The 22,138-nt window shown below is 34.5% G+C and overlaps 3 protein-coding genes across 15 annotated transcripts in view; 1 reads left to right on the forward strand and 2 right to left on the reverse strand.

Moving 5' to 3' along the window:
* The window catches only part of LOC112058009 (protein disabled), a 34,074-nt gene extending 27,903 nt beyond the window's left edge, over nt 1-6,171 (reverse strand). For 2 of the 12 annotated variants that reach the window (XM_024098664.2, XM_024098663.2), the window contains exon 1: nt 5,896-6,170. In XM_024098664.2, coding sequence (XP_023954432.2) covers nt 5,896-5,911 — 16 coding nt within the window. In that variant the 5' untranslated portion in view covers nt 5,912-6,170. Of the gene's footprint in view, nt 1-2,243; nt 2,362-2,596; nt 4,087-5,583; nt 5,616-5,895 lie in introns of those variants that run through there. The other 10 variants (XM_024098661.2, XM_052887648.1, XM_052887647.1 and 7 more) reach the window with 10 other exon arrangements.
* Nucleotides 6,172-6,527: 356 nt separating this feature from the next.
* LOC112058026 (DNA N6-methyl methyltransferase) lies at nt 6,528-10,539 on the forward strand. Its single transcript, XM_024098687.2, has 5 exons — nt 6,528-6,806; nt 7,496-7,731; nt 8,641-8,769; nt 9,060-9,397; nt 10,354-10,539. The coding sequence occupies exons 1-5, from the start codon at nt 6,612-6,614 to the stop codon at nt 10,491-10,493; spliced, it is 1,038 nt and encodes a 345-aa protein (XP_023954455.2). The 5' UTR covers nt 6,528-6,611; the 3' UTR covers nt 10,494-10,539.
* Nucleotides 10,540-11,351: 812 nt separating this feature from the next.
* On the reverse strand, nt 11,352-21,769 carry LOC112058011 (UDP-glucose 4-epimerase). 2 transcript variants are annotated; one of them, XM_024098667.2, is made up of 8 exons: nt 21,611-21,769; nt 17,622-17,890; nt 16,774-16,887; nt 15,889-16,065; nt 14,047-14,227; nt 13,094-13,182; nt 12,382-12,574; nt 11,352-11,512 (listed from the first exon to the last, which is right to left on the reverse strand). In XM_024098667.2, the coding sequence occupies exons 2-8, from the start codon at nt 17,859-17,861 to the stop codon at nt 11,421-11,423; spliced, it is 1,086 nt and encodes a 361-aa protein (XP_023954435.2). In that variant the 5' UTR covers nt 17,862-17,890; nt 21,611-21,769; the 3' UTR covers nt 11,352-11,420. The 2 variants fall into 2 exon arrangements, with proteins under 2 accessions (XP_023954435.2, XP_023954436.2); XM_024098668.2 differs by having other exon boundaries at nt 21,618-21,749.
* Between the last annotated feature and the right edge of the window lie 369 nt (nt 21,770-22,138).

The raw sequence follows: 22,138 nt of genomic DNA on the forward strand, positions 1-22,138 counted from the left end.
TTGTTGTTACAAAAATACACTGTACAGCACATTGTAGCACCACTATCGGGTCTCTGAAATTATAATGGGAACAACATGTGCCGACAAAATTAACTTCTTTTTTGGAAGTTATATGTTTGTTTAAACTAATAGGTACTTGCATTGTCGTCATTGTCCTTTAGCACAAAACTGGCCTTATTTATAAAATTGTGACTTGACTGTTGTTTTGGAAATTTGGCGTGAAAAAGTGACTTTTTTGCACAAGAGACGGTAAAGGTATGAGAAGGCTCCTAAAGTTGAAAAGTTTGAGAACGAAAGCCTGTGATGGCGACACGTTTTAATTTATAATAAGCTAAAAGTCACTGAGTCCTACCATAGGAAAGAAAAGGCCCCTAAAGTTCAAAGGTTTGAGAGCGAAACCCCATAAGTCAATTAGCCCATGCTCCTATCATATACGAGTAGGTAAGTAGTAGTACAGTTTAAGCAATTTATAGTTTGGAAGGAGGAGATGTATGTAGCATCAAGATAACTTTAAGGGTGACCAATGAACGATTGCCATGAAGTTAAGTTTAATGCGACCACAGACACGATATCTCATAATTATTACACAAATGGGAAAAAGCAAAGACGACAGGTCGATTGATGTAGCTATTGGTGTCTTTGCTCTCTTCCACAAACCTGGCTTAATATATCAAAATGGAATTGTGTTTTACTTGGGCACGACGTTATATCTTCTAGCACTAGATATAGGAGAAAGCCTATCCGAAAAGGTGCAATACTCACCTAACGAGAAAGTTCTAAAGTAATATATGAAATAACTTAGAACCTGACCTCGAACTCTAACGTCTGACAGTTATGTATACCTATAACTTAGATATATCTATATCGATTGGATAATACGTATTCTAGTTTTGTAATAGATATGTAATCTTTGTTATTTTAGTTTAGAGTGACAGACAGCATACGCGAATATTTACTGATAATTGATAAACAAAATGATAAGAACAGAACAAAAGGCAATGTCTTTGTCACGATCAGAATTATTATCTTTACGCTCGAGTTGAGATAAATGAACGTTATGTTCTTGTTCTTTGACTTGCTATTTTAAGGATAGATATAGTTTGTCTACTTCGCTAGTCTGATCAGCTTTGCATGTGGTAGTAGGTAAAGTTGACAGTAGATGATTGACACCGCGTTGAAGTATAACAGAAAAAACGCTCTTAAAAACCGGAGTATCCTCAGATGTACAATCCTTAATGTACAAACTAGGTACAATCATATTGTAAATCACAATTTACTATTCAATATTCCATTGTTTCCTATCTCGACTGTTGTCTCAATTTATCTTAAATAACGATACAGAAGATGGTAGCTGGCTTATAGCAATGACAATAGGTAAAGTTATTGAAAATAATTTTAGCGTACGCCATTCTTCTTGGAATGTCTGATAAAGTCTTAACAGTCCCTTAGTCGCTCTTAGTTCTCCATTTTTTGTGATCGTCCATAAAAAGTACTGGTTTCTAAGTATCCAACTAGAATGCTTAATCTTTTGCCAATTAGACCAGATTAGAAAAAAATGTGATAATACGAATCTTATGATGAGTCATGATATGGGTACGAACTCCAAAAAATATTTAGAGTTTAGAGTTATCAGAGTTTATATTGAAACGGAGTGGATCTATGGTCCTCTATACTCGGTAGTGAAGTTAGACGAATTAGACGACTTTTGGTAGAGAAACAATAATATTCGATTGGGCTAATGATGCTCAAACAACGCACGAGATTCATCGAAAACCTATATGTTTAATCCTAATGCGGTTACACCAGGTACGAGTTAGTAGAATATAGTGTTTAAGCAATTATAGATGTTAAAATAAAAACAAATGTGATTTTTAATTATTGTTTTCTGCATTAATAGATTTTAACAAAAATTCCAATATGAATGCACCGTATTAACAATATTTACATGTTTAATATTTTACCATAAAACAATACCGTAGTCTCAGCAAAATATTCGTGCTGTGACTTTGGTGAATGTCATTTTAAAATGACCATAAAATACAATGTTGCCAGTTATTTTTAGCACATTTTTCCATTCCCCCGCTCATTAGTTAGCCCCACATAGTTATAGATATAGCATACAGACTTTGCACGTAAGTAGGTACATAGTTTATAATAGGATCAAAGAGGGATAAAGGGATCGCTGGCGACTGGGCAAGTGTAATGTATGCAGGGAAGCGTGAAATGCAATATGCAGTACTCACCGAACTGCCGAAGGAGGTGCTGGAAATGACACACCTGCATTATTCCGAACAAACCGACTTTAAAGTTAGTTAGTCCCCCCGCCGCACCGCTCCACCGCCGGGGCCCACAACACACCCTCTGTTCAAAACCAGGGTTCACTAATTATGACATGGGAGTAGCAACAGCACGGGCGTTAGTGGTGAGTTACCCTAGCCGGACCATGCATGTTACAACGGAAAAGAACGCAAAATATACAGCTAAGCGAGGGTGCCCTAACGTGCTGGCCGACATTTAGCACTAACTAAACACATGACCGCAATGATATTGAAAAGAGGAAGTCGTGTAAAACTATCACGCATGACACGGAACTCACATTTGCAAGGGCTGGTTTTCTTACGGAGGGTTTGCATTGGAAAGTCAGACGGCAACTTGTGATTGAACATCGGGAGCCCGCCTCAGCGGCCGTCGGATCCCGCTGGAAGGGAAGTACACTGCGCGGTCACTCGCGGCGTATGCATCTGATACGAGTACTAAACAGTCAATGTCGCATGCAATACGCGAGTTCCACTGGGAGATTTATTGATTTTCACGGTGCCATCGCGGCCGGCACCCGAGTTCCGTCGCGGCGGATCGCCTTACATCTCACTGGAAACGCGTTTGCTCGCCAATTAACTAGATAACGGTGGAAGTGTGCAGTGCACGTAGGTACGTTCCACACAGGACGTCCTGACTCGCCCCGCGGGCACATGACACGCACATTTCGCGCACCGCCCGGCGCCCGCCCGCGAGGGGTGTGCGCACACAAGCGCAGAGCTACCCTTAATCAATATTCGCCCCCGATCTCTACTTCGTACAACTTTCGTCATTCCAGTCAATGAAACTGTTACGAAGACCGTATCACGCCTCTGCATAATTTAACACGCGTTACATTTTTAATTTATAATGCTTCACTATTACATAACAATATCACCGATCGACAAAATTCGCAGCACGAAATATGCTCTATTATATTATTTGTAATTTTTATTGGTACATATTAATGTATATTATATCGACGAGGTTTAAGATTTAAAAGTAGTTTATAATTTAATTTAAATTCGTATTAATATAGAATTTAATAATTACGTTTGCAACCAATAAATAAATCAAAAATACGCTCTAGACGACCACAATGTTTGGATAAGTTTACAAGTATAATTTTTCCGCAAGAAGATAAGTAATAGGTACCTACTAAAAATCATACAAAACAGTTTATAAATAAAACATTAAGGAAGCAGGAAGCGATAATATGAACTTTAACACTCCAGATAAGGATATTATCAGAGAACAATCAATCTTTATTTGTATTGACTAAAGACTTTAATGATGAGTATGTATCTAATTACCCTGAACTTAAGTCGTTACTCATTCCTTCTTAATTGTTTACTCTATGAATATCAAATTGTTGTACTATTTTATAGGAAAAATATACGTTTTTTGGCTTAAAACCAATAAAAAGTTGGCACTCTACTCACAATCGCAAAATTTGTTTAAATATTTACTATACACGTAAACAAATATTTTTATAACAGCTCGCCGAGTTAAGTCGTATTTTTATTAATTGAGTTATTCAATTAATGAAAGTAACATACAACATGAATATCAAAATGCAAAATGGAAAACTGAGCCATTTTCCTATTATATTTAGCTTTTATTATTTCCTCAGTGAGTTTACACACACATGAAAATTATTATTAAAAAAAATGTATTTTATTCCTGAAGGTTAATGAATACAATTTATACCAGATAAAGATTTTTTTTACTAATCATATTCTAGCAGTATTTTTTAAGTGTAAGTGTTTTTTAAGTATAAAGTATGGGTATAAGCTACTTAATTTCGTTTTTATTCATATTTGTTTTGGTGTACATGCATTTAAGTCTATAATTTTTAAAACGCAAGTAAATAAAAGTACCTAAATGTAATGGGAATGTATGAGTAATTAATAGTTATCAGAAAATAATAATGTCAAGAGTACATAACCAGATGGGGTTTACCCAACAAATCCTGTGTGATTCATAAATTATTTAGAATTAAAAAATTTCATTACAATATACTTTTATATAAGTTACACAATACTTTTACTTCTCAAGGTTTTGATTACAGTTTTCTTCACAAATTATCGATAGCAATAAATAGATTTTATTTAATTTATCTACTAAACTGGTGAAAAATTAATAATAATTCATTATTACATGCAAATTAGTATTTTTATTTTTACTAAACTGAAAATATTAAAATATAAAAATAAATACTTCACACATTTATTTCATTTTAATTATTTTTAATTTGTCTGAAACTTGAAAATTCAGTGAATACAAAAATACTTGGTGTATATTTTTGTATTCAAATATACATAATATTTATATCACTGGTTAGCAGTAAAATATACAATATACAGTTAAAATACAGTTAAGTTAATGATCTATTTTTGATAATATATCAAATCATTCTAACACATGCATTGTTTAGAAATAATTAACCATTTTTGACTATTACTTATGCAGTGTTTAAGAAATTATTAGTTTAGAAGTAAAATCATGCTGGTTGCTTTTTTATTAAAGGTATTCAAAGGTTCTTGTATGGGAAGTGGCTAAATTATTACTTTTATAATTTGTCAGGACTTTTTATTTGTCTTTGTGCATAATATTTTTCAATCATGCAATAATATTCTGTGTACATAAATCAAAGGAAATTTAGAGATTGCACAGTATTATTAATCATATACATTTTTCCCTGGGACCTATACAAAAAATGTCTTATTATATTATTTTATCACCTAAATATATTCTATCTAATCAGACATTTCTCCGACTTATTTATTTGTTTCTCAGAATTCAGTAAATCATTTTGTAAAATTTCAAAATGGAAAACAGTCAGTCTTTAAAATCCTTTTGTTTCTTCAAAGTTTCATACATAATCGCTTTTTATTGGTAAAAACTTCATTGGTAAGAAAAAAACTATGCACTAAGAATAAAAACAATTTCAGCACACTAGTGTACCTACTTAATGATTAAAATAATACACATTGAATATTTCGGAAATTGATGTATTCCTAAAAGGCAATGAATATGTCTGACTAAGGTCAAAAAACCTAAAAACATAGTTAACCAGTAATAAAAAGACACATTAATAAAGCTTCTGTATGTTTTAATTATAATCATTAAGCTTTGAACTACTTATTGTTTATATATATTTATTTTAATTTGTTTCTGAACTGATGAGTAATTATAATTAAACAGTTAATTGTATTTTATGCAATTAGGTTAAAGAATACATGCATTTTTACAAACAGACATGCACAAAGACTGGCATGCAATTACCTTGGCATGATCACGTTCAAACAAGTGATGCTCTTGAACCCAAACAGTACAAGGTCTTACTTGATAAGTCAAAAAAACAGTACAAAAAATACAAATAAAGACACTATGGTCTAGAGACTCTATAGAAGAATTCAAGTGTTTTTAATAAGAAATTAAATATAAACATTAAATATTATATGGAGTAGTATATATAAGTAAGTTTGTTTTGCGTTATAAAAGATAGTTAGAATACAATTTAATACTCATACATGGTAAATAATTTAGGGCTTTAATTTAAGAATTATAATTTAACAAATACCAAAAGATACTTACATACTTTTACAGCCATAATAACAGATATCGAAGATATTTGAGATCAATTCAATTTAGGATAAATAAAAAAAACTGCATTTGGCTAGGCATAGTCAATATTCGAATAAAATTGGTGTATTTATGAAACCACGAGCAAATAATATAACTGATAAACGTTTTAAGAACAATATGTATTTAATTTATTAACGGGAATCCGAAGTTATTATAATTAATAATAAACAATGAACGCCGATCATCAGTCTCGATAGGAATTTACGAATTATCAAATAATCTCAAGCTGTCAATGTCAACAAATGTCAATTGATAAACCAAAAATTGTAAATTAATGTCATTTCAACAGAAAAACGTTAAAAAACTTGAATTTTACAAGATAAAAACAACAAGAAATTGAAATTAGTTATTTTTTCAATTAGTTGTACGTTATAAAAAGTTATAGTTTATTACAATTAATGCAGTAATTTGGTAAAACTGGTTATAAAGGGAGGCAACTCCGATATCTATTATAGAATTATAGATCAGAGACAATTATGGTTTAACAGTAGTTTCTAAACTTTATGGAAAACGTCAAAGTCAACCGAGCTTTCTATGTTCTTGTCAAAATTCATTTTTTTGACGTTTGTTTTTGTGATTTGAATTTTGAAATTGTTTAGAGTTTAGACTTTATTTTTATTTATTTTTGCTAAAAAAAATGCGTATAAAACATTTTAAGTGCTAAAATGAGTATTACTTTCAGCTATAAAAATCTACGATTAATAGACCATTGTGACTTTATAGCAAATGCTTTTAAAAATGAAAATAGTGAACGTTTACTTTTTACTATTAACAAAAACTTATTTTGTATAAAAAGTATTAGCAAACATGCGTTAGTTAATAAAAAGAGAACACGCGAATGTGATCAAGTTTTACAAGAAGTAAGTACCTATAGTATGGGGCTGGTGAATTTCGTATTGTTTTTACCATGAAGCCATTCTTGAAGTATATCGAGCAATGATATTAAAAACTGTTAAATGTGTTACTAGCGCATAAAAAACAAGGCGCTCAAAAGAGGAAATTTATATACAACTCAATGTTAGCTGTGGTCTAGAATGAACATTACTTAAACAAATAATACCTAAATATTGTCTACAATGTTGAGTTGTGTGTTCATGAAGTGTAAAGACTATGTATGCTTAAATATATAATGGAATGAAAGACAAAATTGTGCATGTATTGCGCTCAGTGTTGTAGCCTATTATTCAGATCACTTTTTGCAGTGATTTTGTAGGGACATAACCAATCTATAGTATAAAATAATCATTGATATCGAAATTAATTATTATTGTCTGTCTCGATAATATAAATGTTGGGAAAACTTGTGAGCAAATCGAGCCTTTTTCAAGTTTTCATGAGAAAATACCCTCTCCTATAGCAAAGGAGGCCTAGCCGCCTAACCCTCTAGGGGGTTTTTAAAATCACTATATACATACTATCCTGTTTAGTTAAACTAAAGGCATTGTAGTAAGTCTCATTAAAACCGGTTCATTAGCTTAGAAGTTCAATACAAGACTAGAATGTTATTGGAAGTTTTTATTATGATATATAAATAGAATGTTTGTTTCAGACAGCTAAAATAAAGAATATGTACAATGAACTATTAACACAACTACCATCAGATGTTATATTAGATGTAAGAGAAAAATATGATTTACTGGAGACATCAGAAGTGAGGGATTTAGCCCAGAAATACTTTGAATCAACAGTATTTGATCACCATGGGTTGAGTGGTGGCAATAATTCTGATGCAGCACTGAAATGTAAGGTCAAGGATGAATATTATCTGATTCCTCAGAATTCCAGGTTTGTCTGTTTATACATGTATCATTAGCCTATGGGGCTCACAGCTTAATAGCCTCTCTGACATACAGTGGTGTAACACCTCCACCTTCCCAACTATGAGCTGGTAATGAGAATTTCTTGCAAGAAACTTAATATTTTCATATACCAACCTAGAATTCAAACTTAGGATCTCAATTATTAACTAATTAATAAAATAACAAGCCATAGTTAAGATGTTGGATTTACCAACAGAAAATGAAGTGTTGGTTGTACCCCCATTAGGTATCCACTAATTAGCAGCTCCCAAGGACAGACATTCTAAGGAACTGTTGGTTACAGGAAAAGGAGTTTTGTTTTTTCTTTTTAAATTATCCCTTTAGTACAATCTCACCTGATGGTAACCGATGATGCTATCTTAGATAGTAGTGGGTAAACTTGTGGAGCCTGATGAAAATCCACCTTCTTTTCATGACCTTGTACTGGAATGAGAAATCTTTTGGTGGTACTTCTTTGTGAGTAGGGTGGTAACAAGCCACAGTCGAAGCCTCTCACCTGCCAAAACTGGATCAATTAAGAAAATCTCAATCGGCCCAGCCAGGGATGAGACCCAGGACCTCTGTATTGTAAATCATTTGTATATTTGTAATATAGTGGTATTTGAAAACCTATGTCATGTGGTGGATGTTGATAGCCTTTGTGATGATGATTGATAAATGGCTATTAACCAATTTAGATAAACCAACAAGATGCATTTTAATTTAAGTTTTATTAATGGATGATATTTTGTATAGAGTTGAGTTTGGCCTTAGAGCAAAACCATGGATTTCCCTTGAGATTTACAAAATTTCATGCAAACACAGACGCGGGCGTCTGCTAGAAAGAAATGGGGAATATGAAACTCAAGCAACATAATTCTTTACTTTTTTCTAGATTCTTCTGTGGTTGTGTGAAAGAGCAATGTGCTAAATTGAATGGCACTAAATATGATATATTGATAGCTGACCCTCCTTGGTGGAATAAATATATCAGAAGATTGAAAGGTGCCAATGATAAATTGAGGTTAGTGTCTTTTTAAATTTAACAAACAGCACCTTTAGATATTTAATATATCTATCTCTCAAAAGATCAAGGAAAAACATTGTGAGGAAACCATCTTAATTCTCTGTGTGTGAAGTCTGCCATTCGGCATAAAAGGTCTAACCCCTTCCATTCTGAGAAGAGACTTGTGCTCAAAAGCGAGCCGAACATGGGTTGTTAATGAACCTTTAGATATTAATCTATCAATTATCAAATGTAAATTAATATTCATTAAAAATTAAATATTCATGTACCTACTAATTTATTTTCAGTTATTCCATGATGTACAATGAAGACATAGCATCAGTACCAGTAAAAGAACTGCTATCAGAAAACTGTCTGGTAGCTGTATGGTGTACAAATGCACCAAGTAACATTAATGCAATAAAAGATCTCATATTTCCCAAATGGGGTGTAGAATATGTGACAACTTGGTATTGGTTAAAGCTGACCATAGATTTTAAACCACTATGTGAGTTTAGCAGTGGGTGTAAGAAGCAGCCATTCGAGAGAGTTCTTATAGGAAAAGTTGGCAATGTGCGTGTGCCCAGTGACTTATTGGTTGCTAGTATTCCCAGTGCATTGCATTCACATAAACCTCCATTATTGGGTAAGTATTTTTGTTTGAATTAAAATAATCTTGTAGGCATTTTATTAGCAGATGTGTCTTGGTTCCCGTTTCCCTAGGGTTACAGGGATAAAATATAGCCTATAACATTTGTCACTCGGGGATGTTTAGCTTCCCAACAGTGAAAGAATTTAACAAATCGGTTCATGAGTTTCAGAGCCTATTCAAAGTAAACACTTATTTATTGAATTTAAAGGCAATGTTGATTGGAATTAGTTTATTGTTTCATTTTAAACGTCGTTTGAGGTTCTGTCATTTGATTTCGCCAGTTGAGACATCTTCTCCTACCTACCTATCTATCTTCATCGCTCCTACTTGGACTGCATTACTGCTTTTCATCATGCGTAATTGTAGCCAAGCGCGAGCCTGTCTTCCATAAAACAATGGTTTTTTTAGTGGCAAAACTATAAATACTAAAATAATCAATCAATTATATTAATTTTTCACAAATTAATGTTCTGACACTCAAAACAGCAACATAACCTACTTGTCTAGAATAATATAGTTTTTCAGAAGTGTATTACAAAAATAAGAAAACCAATGTTGAATAAAAGCTTATGATTCACAATATTTGTCAGGACAACTTAATTAACAAATCAAACTGTTACCAAAATAAGACCCTTGAATGACAGAGAATTACCTTGAGTGAAGTCACGCACTTGTGAACGTTGTGTGTAGGGTTAAAGACGTTTTACATAGTTAACCAACACTCCCCTTTTCCACTCAAGTCACTCTCACCGCCTGTCACAAGTAACCCATAAAGAATTACACAAGAAGTAATGTGGACGGCGAGCGCCTTATATCGCAAGTCGTTCCCTCCAACTGATCGCTACCCCTCTCTGAATCCCTACTCTTTACGAAACAAGTCGCGCAACCTGACATAATATCTGTCTTCTATTTTCTACAATAGGTTTTGATTTTAGATTTATATATTTCAGATCTCCTTACACCCTGCATCGACATAGAGAAGCCAAAGATATTGGAGCTGTTTGCGCGGTACCTCCTCCCCAACACAACCAGTGTGGGCTACGAACCTTTAAAATGGCAACATTTGTCACTGTACGAGGAAATAAGCTGATAATTAAGTACACTTATTTTATTTAATAAATGGCTATTTTATTACATATGGGCTAGAATATTATTTTAAACCATTAAATTGTAGACAAGTAATTGTTAGCTAGTGGTAACTGTAAGTATCAGTGCTGAGCAGGTCTTTTTTTAGAATTCACTGAGCCACATCAGCTCCCTTATAACGCGTGCCGCATACAGTTTGATTTACGCCACATTGCGTGAACAAGCACATGAATAGAAACCTCTGATTGTTTCGAAAGTTTTTGGAACAATTCCGGCAAAGTTCGTCAGGCAAAATTTCCGGAGAGCTGTCGCAATTCCAGCAACTTGGAACCCCAACTATTGGCTCTACCAATTATGTGCCCCGCCCATTTCTTGGCACTTCAGCTTCGCGATTCGTTGAGCTATGTCCGTGACTTTGGTGCTTATGCGGATCTCCTCATTTTCGATTCAATTATGCAGCGATACTTCGGAATGCTGTGATAGCCCAGTGGATATGATCTCTGCCTCCGATTCCGGAGGGTGTGGGTTCGAATCCGGTCCGGGGCATGTTCCTCCAACTTTTCAGTTGTGTGTATTTTAAGAATTAAATATCACGTGTCTCAAACGGTGAAGGAAAACATCGTGAGGAAACCTGCATATAGAGAATTTTCTTAATTCTCTGCGTCTGCCAATCCTCATAGGGACTATTGGCCTAACCCCTCTCATTGTGAGAGGAGACTTGAGCTCAGCAGTGAGCCGAATATGGGTTGATAATGATGAAACTGCGTCGCTTGACGTTACCCAACGTTACGTCGAAGTATAAGATCAACGATCTAACGCGTTTATTAAAACTACTAGTTAAGTATAAATAATAAGAAAGAGCTATAAATAAAATATTTATTAATAGTAAATGGCTATAGGTAAGTGGAATATTCTCGTTTGCTGTTTATCGTTAACTCTTCCCGTTAACAACGATGACCGTAGTTTTGTTCTTTTTGGGGTAACCGTCGGGGTTCATAGTCTGCCATCGCCAGAAGTCTGTGCCTGAAATGAGGAAGAAACGGATTTTTTTATCTTCATTCTGTTTTGACATCTTGCATTTTTATGGGTAATTAGAAAAGTTATCAACTTTATTGAGAAGTAGAAGGAGGTAAGAGTTTTTATTATTATTTTATTTTTATTAGCTGCGCCACCCAAATCTTATAAAAAAATCTCTATGCATCACCTACATTTCGAATATAAAATCCATTTACTTTAGAAATAAAGATTGTAGAATCACAGTCACAGTCTACATCTTAGAAGGATTTGAATGCTCTGGTTTTGTAGTAAAAAAAACTGACGCCCTCGGCCCGTGACTTTAATTCTCTATACTATAAACTCCTTAATTTAGCCCTCCTGCAAAATCCGTTCTTAGCGGACAACTACTATAAACTACTTCCCTGTCAAATTTCCACTTTGTAGGTCAAGCGGATTCGACTTTTCGCTTTTTCGCTCAATCAGTATAGGTTGAAATGTATAATTATTTTACCCGATTAAGTGTTCGTAATGATTACTAAGGGTAGGCAGAGCCATACCCTACCCTACTGAAATGAATCACAGCAAAGCTTAGCGAATAAATTATATTTTCGTCTGCCTACTACTTAATTTAAAATGACACGAAGTGTCACTTTGCGACCAAACGACGTATCTCTTGAAGATAAATAGACAAAAGTCAACACAAAATGTCGCTCTCTTTCATTGCTGTGGCACGAAAGATCTCTTTCGTGCCACAGCAATGAAAGAGAGCGTGGAGTGGACTAGTCCCAGACACATCTGTGTCTGGGACTAGTCCACCGCCATTGGTCGACATTTTATATCAATTTCTCTAGAGATATGTCGTTCGCATTTTAGGCCTAAAGGATTTGTATACTAACACATCTCTTCCACCGAGTATTTAGCGGTCCAGCCCAACTCCTGCTTGGCGAGCGAGGCGTCTGCCCACATGGCCGTGATGTCACCGTTCCGCCTCGCGACGTACTTCACGGGGACCTTGGCCCCGGTGACTCGCTCAAACACCCCCACTAGCTCCTTCACTGATACTCCTTTGCCTGTGCCCAGGTTGAATACCTGAAAAATAATAGTAAATAGTTGACCCTCCGTAATACCTGCTACTTCCTGCTAAAAGAACAAAGCTTTGCAAACAAATGTGGCTATTAGCGACATTTTTGAGCTCCTTTATCTCAAAAACTTCCAAAATAACATTGTTTTGAGATTTCATTAAACCGACGGTTTGTATCAATTAAGACTATCAATAGGGGCCGGAATGTTTTTAATTAGGTATTATATTGAGAAAGACGTTTTTTTTTTAATATTTATGTATGTCTTTTGAATAAATCAACCAAATTGTATGCGTTTGGCAGTTCTTAGCGCAGTTTTTAAGGCCTACATAGGAATTTATGATTCGCACTGATCTAACGAACGATTTTTAAATAATTAAAATGCTTTTTTTTCGAAATTCGGTAACGATATTAAGAACGAATGAACTGAATTCAACTAAATTACCAGCAATCTGGTTTCTTGAGGTTAAGAGATTTTGTGGTTTGCCTTTAGTGGATGTAATACATAATTATGTAGTTTTTACCTTACCTTTAGTCTGACGTGGTTATCGGTGAGCAGTTTGAGTGCAGCGACGTGCCCACTCGCCAGGTCCATCACATGAATGTAATCACGAATGCCTGCAAACAACATAGTAATTTCAAACCATTAGTTTATGCATGTTTGGACTAATGTTTACCTTCATCGCATTGCAGTTTATGATAAGACTAGCGGACGCTTAGACCTCTTTAATCCGGCCCTGTCGTAAAATCCGTTCTTAGCGGAGACTTACTAACTATAGACTGTCAAATTTCATCTTTGTACGTCAAGCGGTTTTCGAGATTTCATGATGAATGACCTCGCATTTATACTTGTATATTAAGATTACCTATTAGATGCAATTGATTTAGATCATCAAGTTTGCAGATAAATTTTCGGATGTAAATGACCTAAGTACCTACTTATTCGAATAATAGCAGACGTATTTTATATTCGAATAGTAAGAATAATATTTCGCTAATAAAAATTACCGAAATAGTGAATAATCTAGTTGCAGAAGAGCTGTTAAAACTAATTTGAGACAAAGATGATTCGAGAAAGATTCTACCGCCGCGCCCTGCTTAATTTTTTCATCCGAGAATTCAGAAACCGTTTCTAGCATACCTACTCTGCGCTGTGTTGATAGTTTTCCCTTCAGCATAGATCAACTATTCATTCATCATCATCATTATCAGCTGATGGACGTCCAATGCTGGACTTGGCCTTGCAAATAACACCAGTATCTCAGTAACCCGCTTGATGTCGTCAATTCACTTAATGGGGTCGATCAACACTGCGCTTTACGATGCGGGGTCGCTGGGATTGATAGCGGAATTTCTTCTACAGGTTGACACTTAATATGAACTATTACTTGGAAAACTACAGTCACCGAGAGGTTATGGGTTCCATTATCGACCGCTAGAAAATTGACGTACCCACTTAATTTCCCTGCCAAAGGTACTCACCAGTTCCATCAGGCGTGTTATAATCGTCACCGAAAATAGTCAGCACGGGTTTCTTCTTGAGCGCCACTTGCGCCATGAAGGGCATGAGGTTCGTGAACTCCTTCGTGGGGTCCTCGCCGATCAGCCCGGAGGGGTGCGCGCCCACCGGGTTGAAGTACCGCAGAGATATTATGTTCCATTTCTGTTAACAACAGAGTGACTAACATTAAAGACTACTTCGTGCCTTTTTATTAATTTTTCAAACTGATGTTTTTTCAATTACTACTAGTACTTGTAAGTATGGTATAGAATTATTTTACACTTCGTCCGCCGTTAATCCCTCTTCGTCCGGCCCTCTCGCAAAATCCATTCTTATCGTATGACTACTAATACTAAACTACTTCTCTGCTGCATTAGATCTTACGTTGAGCGGTTTTCGATATTTCATGATGATGATAACCTTTCGCTTTCAAATGTACCTATAGATTCTTTATTATTTTCTGACATTTATTTCTTTCTATTTTTCTTTCGTGATGGTTTTCTTATCTTTAATTTTTATTGTTCAATTACACTTACTTACCTAAATAACTTTTTATCTCTATACTGCTTTTCCCTCAATAGGGGTTGGTAAATTTAGGTACACTGTTGAAACGTAAAGCGTGGTTTTAACTAAATACTCCTACTTAATGAATAATATTTAATTTAATATATTCCGCGAAGACTTGGCAATTCTTCGTAATGCAAAGTAGATAGGTACATTTCGTGTTGTTTTCCTCACAGATCCGTTTTAAAAATCTTGCATTAAGTACTTCATTTTTATAAAATATTGTATGTAATTTTAAATTAATTAAGCTAGTTTATGAGACAGTATCTGACCTTGCTTTAATATATTGATATACATTTTAAAACTACCTAGATTGATCTTAAAATAAAATGGTTTTGTTATAACAAAACCATTTTATTTTAAGATTTTTTAAAATATCCTTGCCAGTGTAGGTAAAGTTTTGTTTGTATTCACTTTATGCGTTTAACAGAAGGTAATGCACGGCTCCGTATTGCTCTTTGAACAGGAAGACTTACAGTCACAAATACTACAAATATTGTAACGAATTATAATGGCTATACATGTCCCCTGAATCTGATTCACGCAAAAACGAGACTGTCCTTGAACTTAACATGTGTATAAGTAGTCGTACTTTATATATTAGTTTAGTGGGTTACAAGAACCGGTTGCAGAATATCAAGATCACGATCGTATTTGTGTCACCAATGACCGGACACGTGGTCGTTTTGTTGTAATTGTAAATTAGGAAGTAGATGAGTCTACCTAATTGACAAGCGCAGATGCTAGAAGATTAGATAACTATGATTTCATACGATGCGGTACAGATTTGGTATAGAACAAGTTTGACAGGTGCAGTTAATGCAATTGGTAGGTGTTTATTTTATTCATCGCATTAATAGTGGCAGTATTGAATGGCCAATCCAGCGAATCCTTGCGACTTGCTTGATGTCGTCAGTCCACCTGATGGGGGGTCAACACTGCGCTTTTTAGTACGGGCCGCCATTTTAGAGCCTTGGGACCCCAACGTCCATCGGCTCTTCGAACTATGTGCCCTGCCCAGTGCCACTTCAGCTTCTTGAGCTATGTCGGTGACTATATAATACTAGGTACATATAAATACTTAAATAATGTATAAACACACCCAGACACTGGAAAAGACCCGTGCTTTCACACAAACATTTTCCAGTTGTGGGGATCGAAACCACAGCCATGAAATCGGAAATCATAACTACCCTCGCCACGCGGTCGTCGCTTACATAAAATTTTTTTGAAAGTAGTGTAAGAGGTTATCAACTCACCTCATCAGCAATGCTCAAGTCTTTTAACATTTCTTCAATAAAGTACTTGGTTCTTCCATAAACATTTGTAATATTGCCTGTCTGATGGGTCTCCGTGATGGGAAGAGTCTCCGGCTCGCCGTACACCGTGCAAGATGACGAGAACACCATTTGGTAGCAGTTGTGTGATCGCATTACCTGGAAAATTTGTTTCGACGTTAACATCAAACATACTTGATATTCCTGGACCTGGAGTATTAAAGATATTATGACTACGATCAATTATGGGTAGGATCATTTAACTTCTTTACGCATGTTTGACTTGGAGAGTAAGCTGGTGAAAACGTTACGAAAACTGTAATTGGGTGAAGCAAACCGAGGTTAAAAGGGAAACCAAAAGAAGTTTTACTTCAGTTGTGTGGTTTGTAGCACACTCGTTTATTTTGTTGGTTAGTTAATCGTCAAGATATTTCTGGTAATTTAATTTTTGCTTGGTCTCCTTGTTCTCCTCGTGGTCCCATTTCCAGCACAAGGTGTCTGTCTTGGGCAATCTCGTGGTTTAGCCACAGAATGCATATGTTTTAGCTTCGATTTAGTTTAGCAATGTTACAGATATTGAATCTACTGCAGATGCGTGATAAATTGGCGGTAACACTTGTGTGACGTTATATTTTCAAATTTGTGGCTCGGAGTTTCTGTATATGCCTCGTCATGGCTGTTTAAGTCTCACTACCGTACATTAGTACGGGTCGGACATCAATTTTTTTGAAGAGTCCCTAGTGCTTTAGCGTTTTCTGTCGCATAAACCGATGGTTAGGTTCCACCATTTGTACCAATCATTGATTTGACGTCGTTAGTAACACCTGACACTGCAGCAAGTTACGAACAAGTAAAAGTGGTCTTTACCTCCAATAAATTAAGCATGCCGAGTAGGTTGTTCTGGTAGTATAGTAGAGGTTGTTGCATGGATTCTCCGACCGCCTTTAGGGCTGCGAAGTGGATAACACACTCCACCCTATGCTGCAATGATCATATTATAGAAAATTATGCAGGTACTAAGCCTAGGTAATTAGGCACGAGTATATCTAACTATTTACTATAGGAATTAAGAACTTTGTCGTTATCTAGACAATGTGAATTCTATTATACACGTCATTTTAATAACAATTTTAATTATTATTATCATTGAAATCCAATAAATAAGTAATATCTATCTATCGTCATGGTTCACTTTCAAAATGACTAGGTAGATAATGAAGCTTCATAGAATTAAACTTTTCAAAATATGTAATAGTTACTCGTAGATGTTTTCTTTTATCACAATATCACAATGTTACAATATCTTCCAATTTTTATATTATAATCAATAACGATACCTTTGGATTGTCCATGACGACTTCTTTACGGATTACTCATCCGTGCCCTATGAAAAACCCCGTAGGTACCTACTTCTTTGAGATTCTATTTCTTTTTATGTTACTTGAATGTTACCAAGGCATTTCTTGCGTTATTAATTTAACGCTTAAAATGCCTTGCTTTATCCTTTGTAACCTCTAAATAAATAACAAACACCAGTCATGATTGTGAACATTTTAACGTATTTTTTCCTTCATGCATTATCAACCATCTAATAAACAGTGTAATCTTTATAATTTCTATCATATAACCGCTAAATTTCTGAAGGGAAACCGCTAATTGTTTCAAGCGACTTCGATAAATCATCAATCACTTTATCGTATTTTATAAACTGTTACCTTATCAAAGATATCGTTGATTTGTGGTTTGTCTAACAAATCGGCTTTGTAGAACGTGATTTTTTTGCCTGTGATTTCTTCGGCCCTTTGTAGTGCAGGTGCGCCATCTTCATCGCCTACTGCGTTTGCGAAGTTATCTATGGCAACTACTTCGTATCCCGCATCTAGGAGGTCTACCACGCAATGGCTGCTAATGTATCCGGCACCTCCTGTTACCATTATTGTCTTGAATCTCGGCATCTTGACTTTTGTGGTAGTTATATTGTATTCTGAAACAAAATGTAAAAATATGTTAAGAATAAGGTTTGATGCAATCTTTGGTATAGTTAGGCTTTGGATCAAGAGTATTGTGTGTGTGATAGTTATATTAAGTTTTTATTTATCAAGAAATTCTCAAAAGCAACATCTCAGATGAATTGGGTTGTATTAGACTACCTTGCCTTGGAAAGCGCGTAAAGCCGTCCCTAGACATTATGGCACGTCAGTCAGTTGTATACTGCTTTCTCTGGCGACGGTAAATCCGCATTTTTGTAGATGGTCGTTAGATTGTACATTAAAAAAAGTCATGACTATAAATGCTAGCATTTACTAGGAAGCTCAACTATAAACAAAAACATGAATGGGACAATGTGCAATTATATTCTATTTGGCATAACCCTGACTGTGACTTTGAATTTGTAAACTGACAATACGACAGTCGACAATATTAAGAGGAAACCACTGTTAGACTCACATCATTGCACTGATTTAATTATATTAAGGAAAATCCTCAGCCAATCTGGATGTACTTGTTAAGTACTGTCAAGTTTTTTGTTTCTCCTTGTTTATTAATATCCCTGTCGTTACCTATATTTTCTTTAAGACCAAAAGTTTAAGTAGGTATATTTATATTGAACAAACATTACCGACTAATTGATATTTCTACTACGGAAGACTTTAATTACAAGACCTTCACAAGATGATGTTTAATTAAATGCGATCGTGACCATTTTCGTTTTTTCGGGTTATTAAGTTTAAGTTAAAAAAAGCTTAATCTTTTTGAATAGATGATAATAGTTACTTACTATAAATAAATTCATATTCTTTTGAAAAAACTATTTAACTAGTTTATTGTTTAGAGCTTTTTGATTTGCAAAGTAAGCTAAATGTCTAGATTTAAATACATAAGTGTAAGCTTCCGTTTAATTTTAAAGTTGCTATTTTAAATGTTTATAAAAATTCCTCAAGAACAATATTAACTAATTCTGAAGAGTTGCCTTCTTCCTCGAATGCATCTTAATTTAAAATACCGTAATTGTGACCCTACTTCACTATTGATTCGTTGAATCTAATTTACAATGTATAAAACTACCGTAAGCCTTAAGGTAGCTAAGTGAATGAATTCCTCAAAGCGCTAACTGCTTCAAGTACATCATCAAGGATCTTACGAAATTATTTCACAAGTTGACAGAGGTTTTGTTCTATAAACATCTCAGTCTCTAGGTATAACATTAAAACTATCAAGAGATTCTAGAATATCTGCGAGTAGGTGCTTTGAATTATTTCCTTACTACGTATCTTTGTTATTATTTTCCAATCTCCTACTTAATTTAATAAATTCCTTACCTGTATTATTTATTTAGGTGTACCTGTATTCATATGTAGGTATGTTATTATCTGGTAATTAATAACGCAATGACGATAAATTTTTAAATTGGTGTATGCTTAACTTAACTTTATTTCTTTTAGTTCTAGTTCAAAGCTATTCCTGGGAGTTGATTGATTAATAAAGTCTCATTTTGCAGTTGGATTTTGAATACTAACTTCTACATTTTCTATTCTACCATTTGATTATTCCTTATTTGATTTGTGAGTCACAAATCCATAACTTCATTATAAAAAATAAGCCTCACGTCTAAGATAAAAGTAATTACAGCTAATCGTGATGTGAATGAGTGTTCCATGATATCATCAACCATTTTCCATTGCCGTAATAACGCCTTCTGCAGATGTTCATAACGAGTTCATAAAGAAAAAAAAACAAGCATCCGTTGAGGGCTAACAACCTAAGCCATCACAAAACAAATACAACTGAAGGATGTATATAAGCCTCCGTAATTAATATATTCACGTTTTAAAACCACTTAACTGCTTGCTTTATTGACTATGATTGCAACTTTTATTTTACGCCTTTATCGAGTCTACGAAACAGTAATTTAAATTATGTATGTATCTATTGCCTACGTGAGGAACGTATGTTAATTTTTCGCAGATATCGAAGTAATTCAGTTACTTTTATATCATTATTATGTATTTTAATTGCAATAAAGTAAAATTTTTTACACAATTGTTAGGTTTTCTTGAGCTAAACTATAGTATATTTCTTTAAATGCTGCCTTGTTTAAAGACTAGTTAAAAATTTTCTTGTGCTTTGTTATATCTTGTTATTTTTGTGCGTTTGCTACATCTTTCATTTATGTACCTAACCTAGCACCTAAGTACTTGATTGATTTTAATCTAATTTCTTAACTGCTAAGCAGCTATTGAATCTTTTAGTATTTAATTATAATACTCATGAAATGCATCGATAACTTATTGATTTCTAATAAATGCTTCTAATTGAAATAGAAACAAGATAGAGTTTTCTTTGAAATTACTCGCTGTGCCATCGATTTTATCAATTCTTATACTAATCACACTGTCAAATTCGCGTATCTTTTGCGCAAAATCAGTAGTATCTCCATTTTAAGTAGGTGTATCATTGAATTTGGAATTAGGTTATTTGAAAACAAGATTCCACTTAATGATATTTTGTTTAAGGCATTGATATTTATTTGAATTGATTTCGATTTCATATTTTTCTTATTTATTTTTACATCCTCTTCGATAGCGCAGTAATATTTTAGTAAAATGTGTTGCTATTCATAGATATTTATATCGTGGTTAGTTTTGGAAATTTATGTACGTATGGCACTTGTATTAATCTACTGTAGGTACTCCTTGAGAATCTTCTGCTTCATTTTTGTACTTAATTAATACAAGCATATTGTTTTTAATTAAGTTACTACATAGTAAGAATATTTTCAGATTTCTTTGTCGAATGAATTTGAAAAGATTTATTCTGTCCTTGCTTAATTATTAGCTTACTTATTTAATTACCTATAAATTACTTACACATCAAGACTAAAGTACGAATATATTCAGAAAAGAATTAAAATTTAAGACACCATTTGCTTACAGTTCGGAGAATCTATCATTCATACGTTTTCTACTGAGTGGTTCTTTATTTAGCGGTTTAGAATTGTAGATTATTATTCCATGGGAGAGTGAAACCTTACTTTCAGATAGGTACTTATAACATACTAACAATAAGTACTAAGGGTTAGTGAACCCTTGAAGGTGTTATGCGAGGCAAATACTAACTACAAACTAATAGGCATTTTATATTATTGTTAGTTTATCTTAAAAAAATACTCAAAAACGAAAAAACTAATTCTTATAAATTTTATGAGTAATTATAACTTATAGATAAGGTACTCGTATGTATTAAGGATATTATTATATATCTACCGAGGATGGACTATCACGCGTGTATATACGAGTACTAATATTATAAACAGGTAAAGTTTGTAGTGTTGTAGGGGGTAATCCCTGGATATACATAACCGATTTTGAAAATTCTTTTCCCGCTAGAAAGCCACGTTGTGAATGAAACAGCTATATAATTATTATCCTCGTATTTTCGAATGAACGGGAACTATGCGGGTGAAACCGCGGCTTGTTGGCTGGCATATAATAAATTACTTTATAGGTATCATTATCAGAATCGATTAGTCCAAACGAATGTAGGTATTTCAGAAATCGAAGATGTATTTAACAGAAAAAAGCGAATTAGTTAAAATAATTAATTTCGATACAAATTCGCAAACACCAATCAAACGTATCATCAAACAAAACTTTCGACCGTATTAATGTTCACTTTCACACACACCGTTATACAAATAACTTACCGCTTACCGCGATCCCGTGTCTAGTCTACACTCTGTTCACAGGCACTATTGTTTTGTTTTGAATGAAGACGAGCGTCTGAGATGGCGGCGCGGGCGCATCTGACGAGTCTGTCGCCGGTCGCGTCCGGTCGATCGCGCTCATAACGTATTGCAATCGGATTATAATCACACCGTTGAAGCGAAAGTTACATAAAACCTCCTGCAAATTCCATTCGCCCATTCCAAAATTTAAAAAGGTGGGTACATAGCTATCTGGAATATTACGGAAAAGTCAGGGACACGCAAGTTGTTCAGTGATAGTCTATATAACTGACGTAATTTGAAAAATTATGGAAAAGGACAAGTTTCTCTGACTTTTTCCAGCTTTCTATAATGGCTGCGCGGGCTCAACTGAGTCTGTCGCCGGTCGCGTCCGGTCGATCGCCGTCATAACGTATTGCAATCGGATTATAATCACACCGTTGAAGCGAAAGTTACACAAAAACGCGCTGCAAATTCCATTCGCCCATTGCAAAAAAAACCTAGATG

This window comes from Bicyclus anynana, chromosome 20 (assembly GCF_947172395.1).
Source record: "Bicyclus anynana chromosome 20, ilBicAnyn1.1, whole genome shotgun sequence".
NCBI lineage: Eukaryota > Metazoa > Arthropoda > Insecta > Lepidoptera > Nymphalidae > Bicyclus > Bicyclus anynana.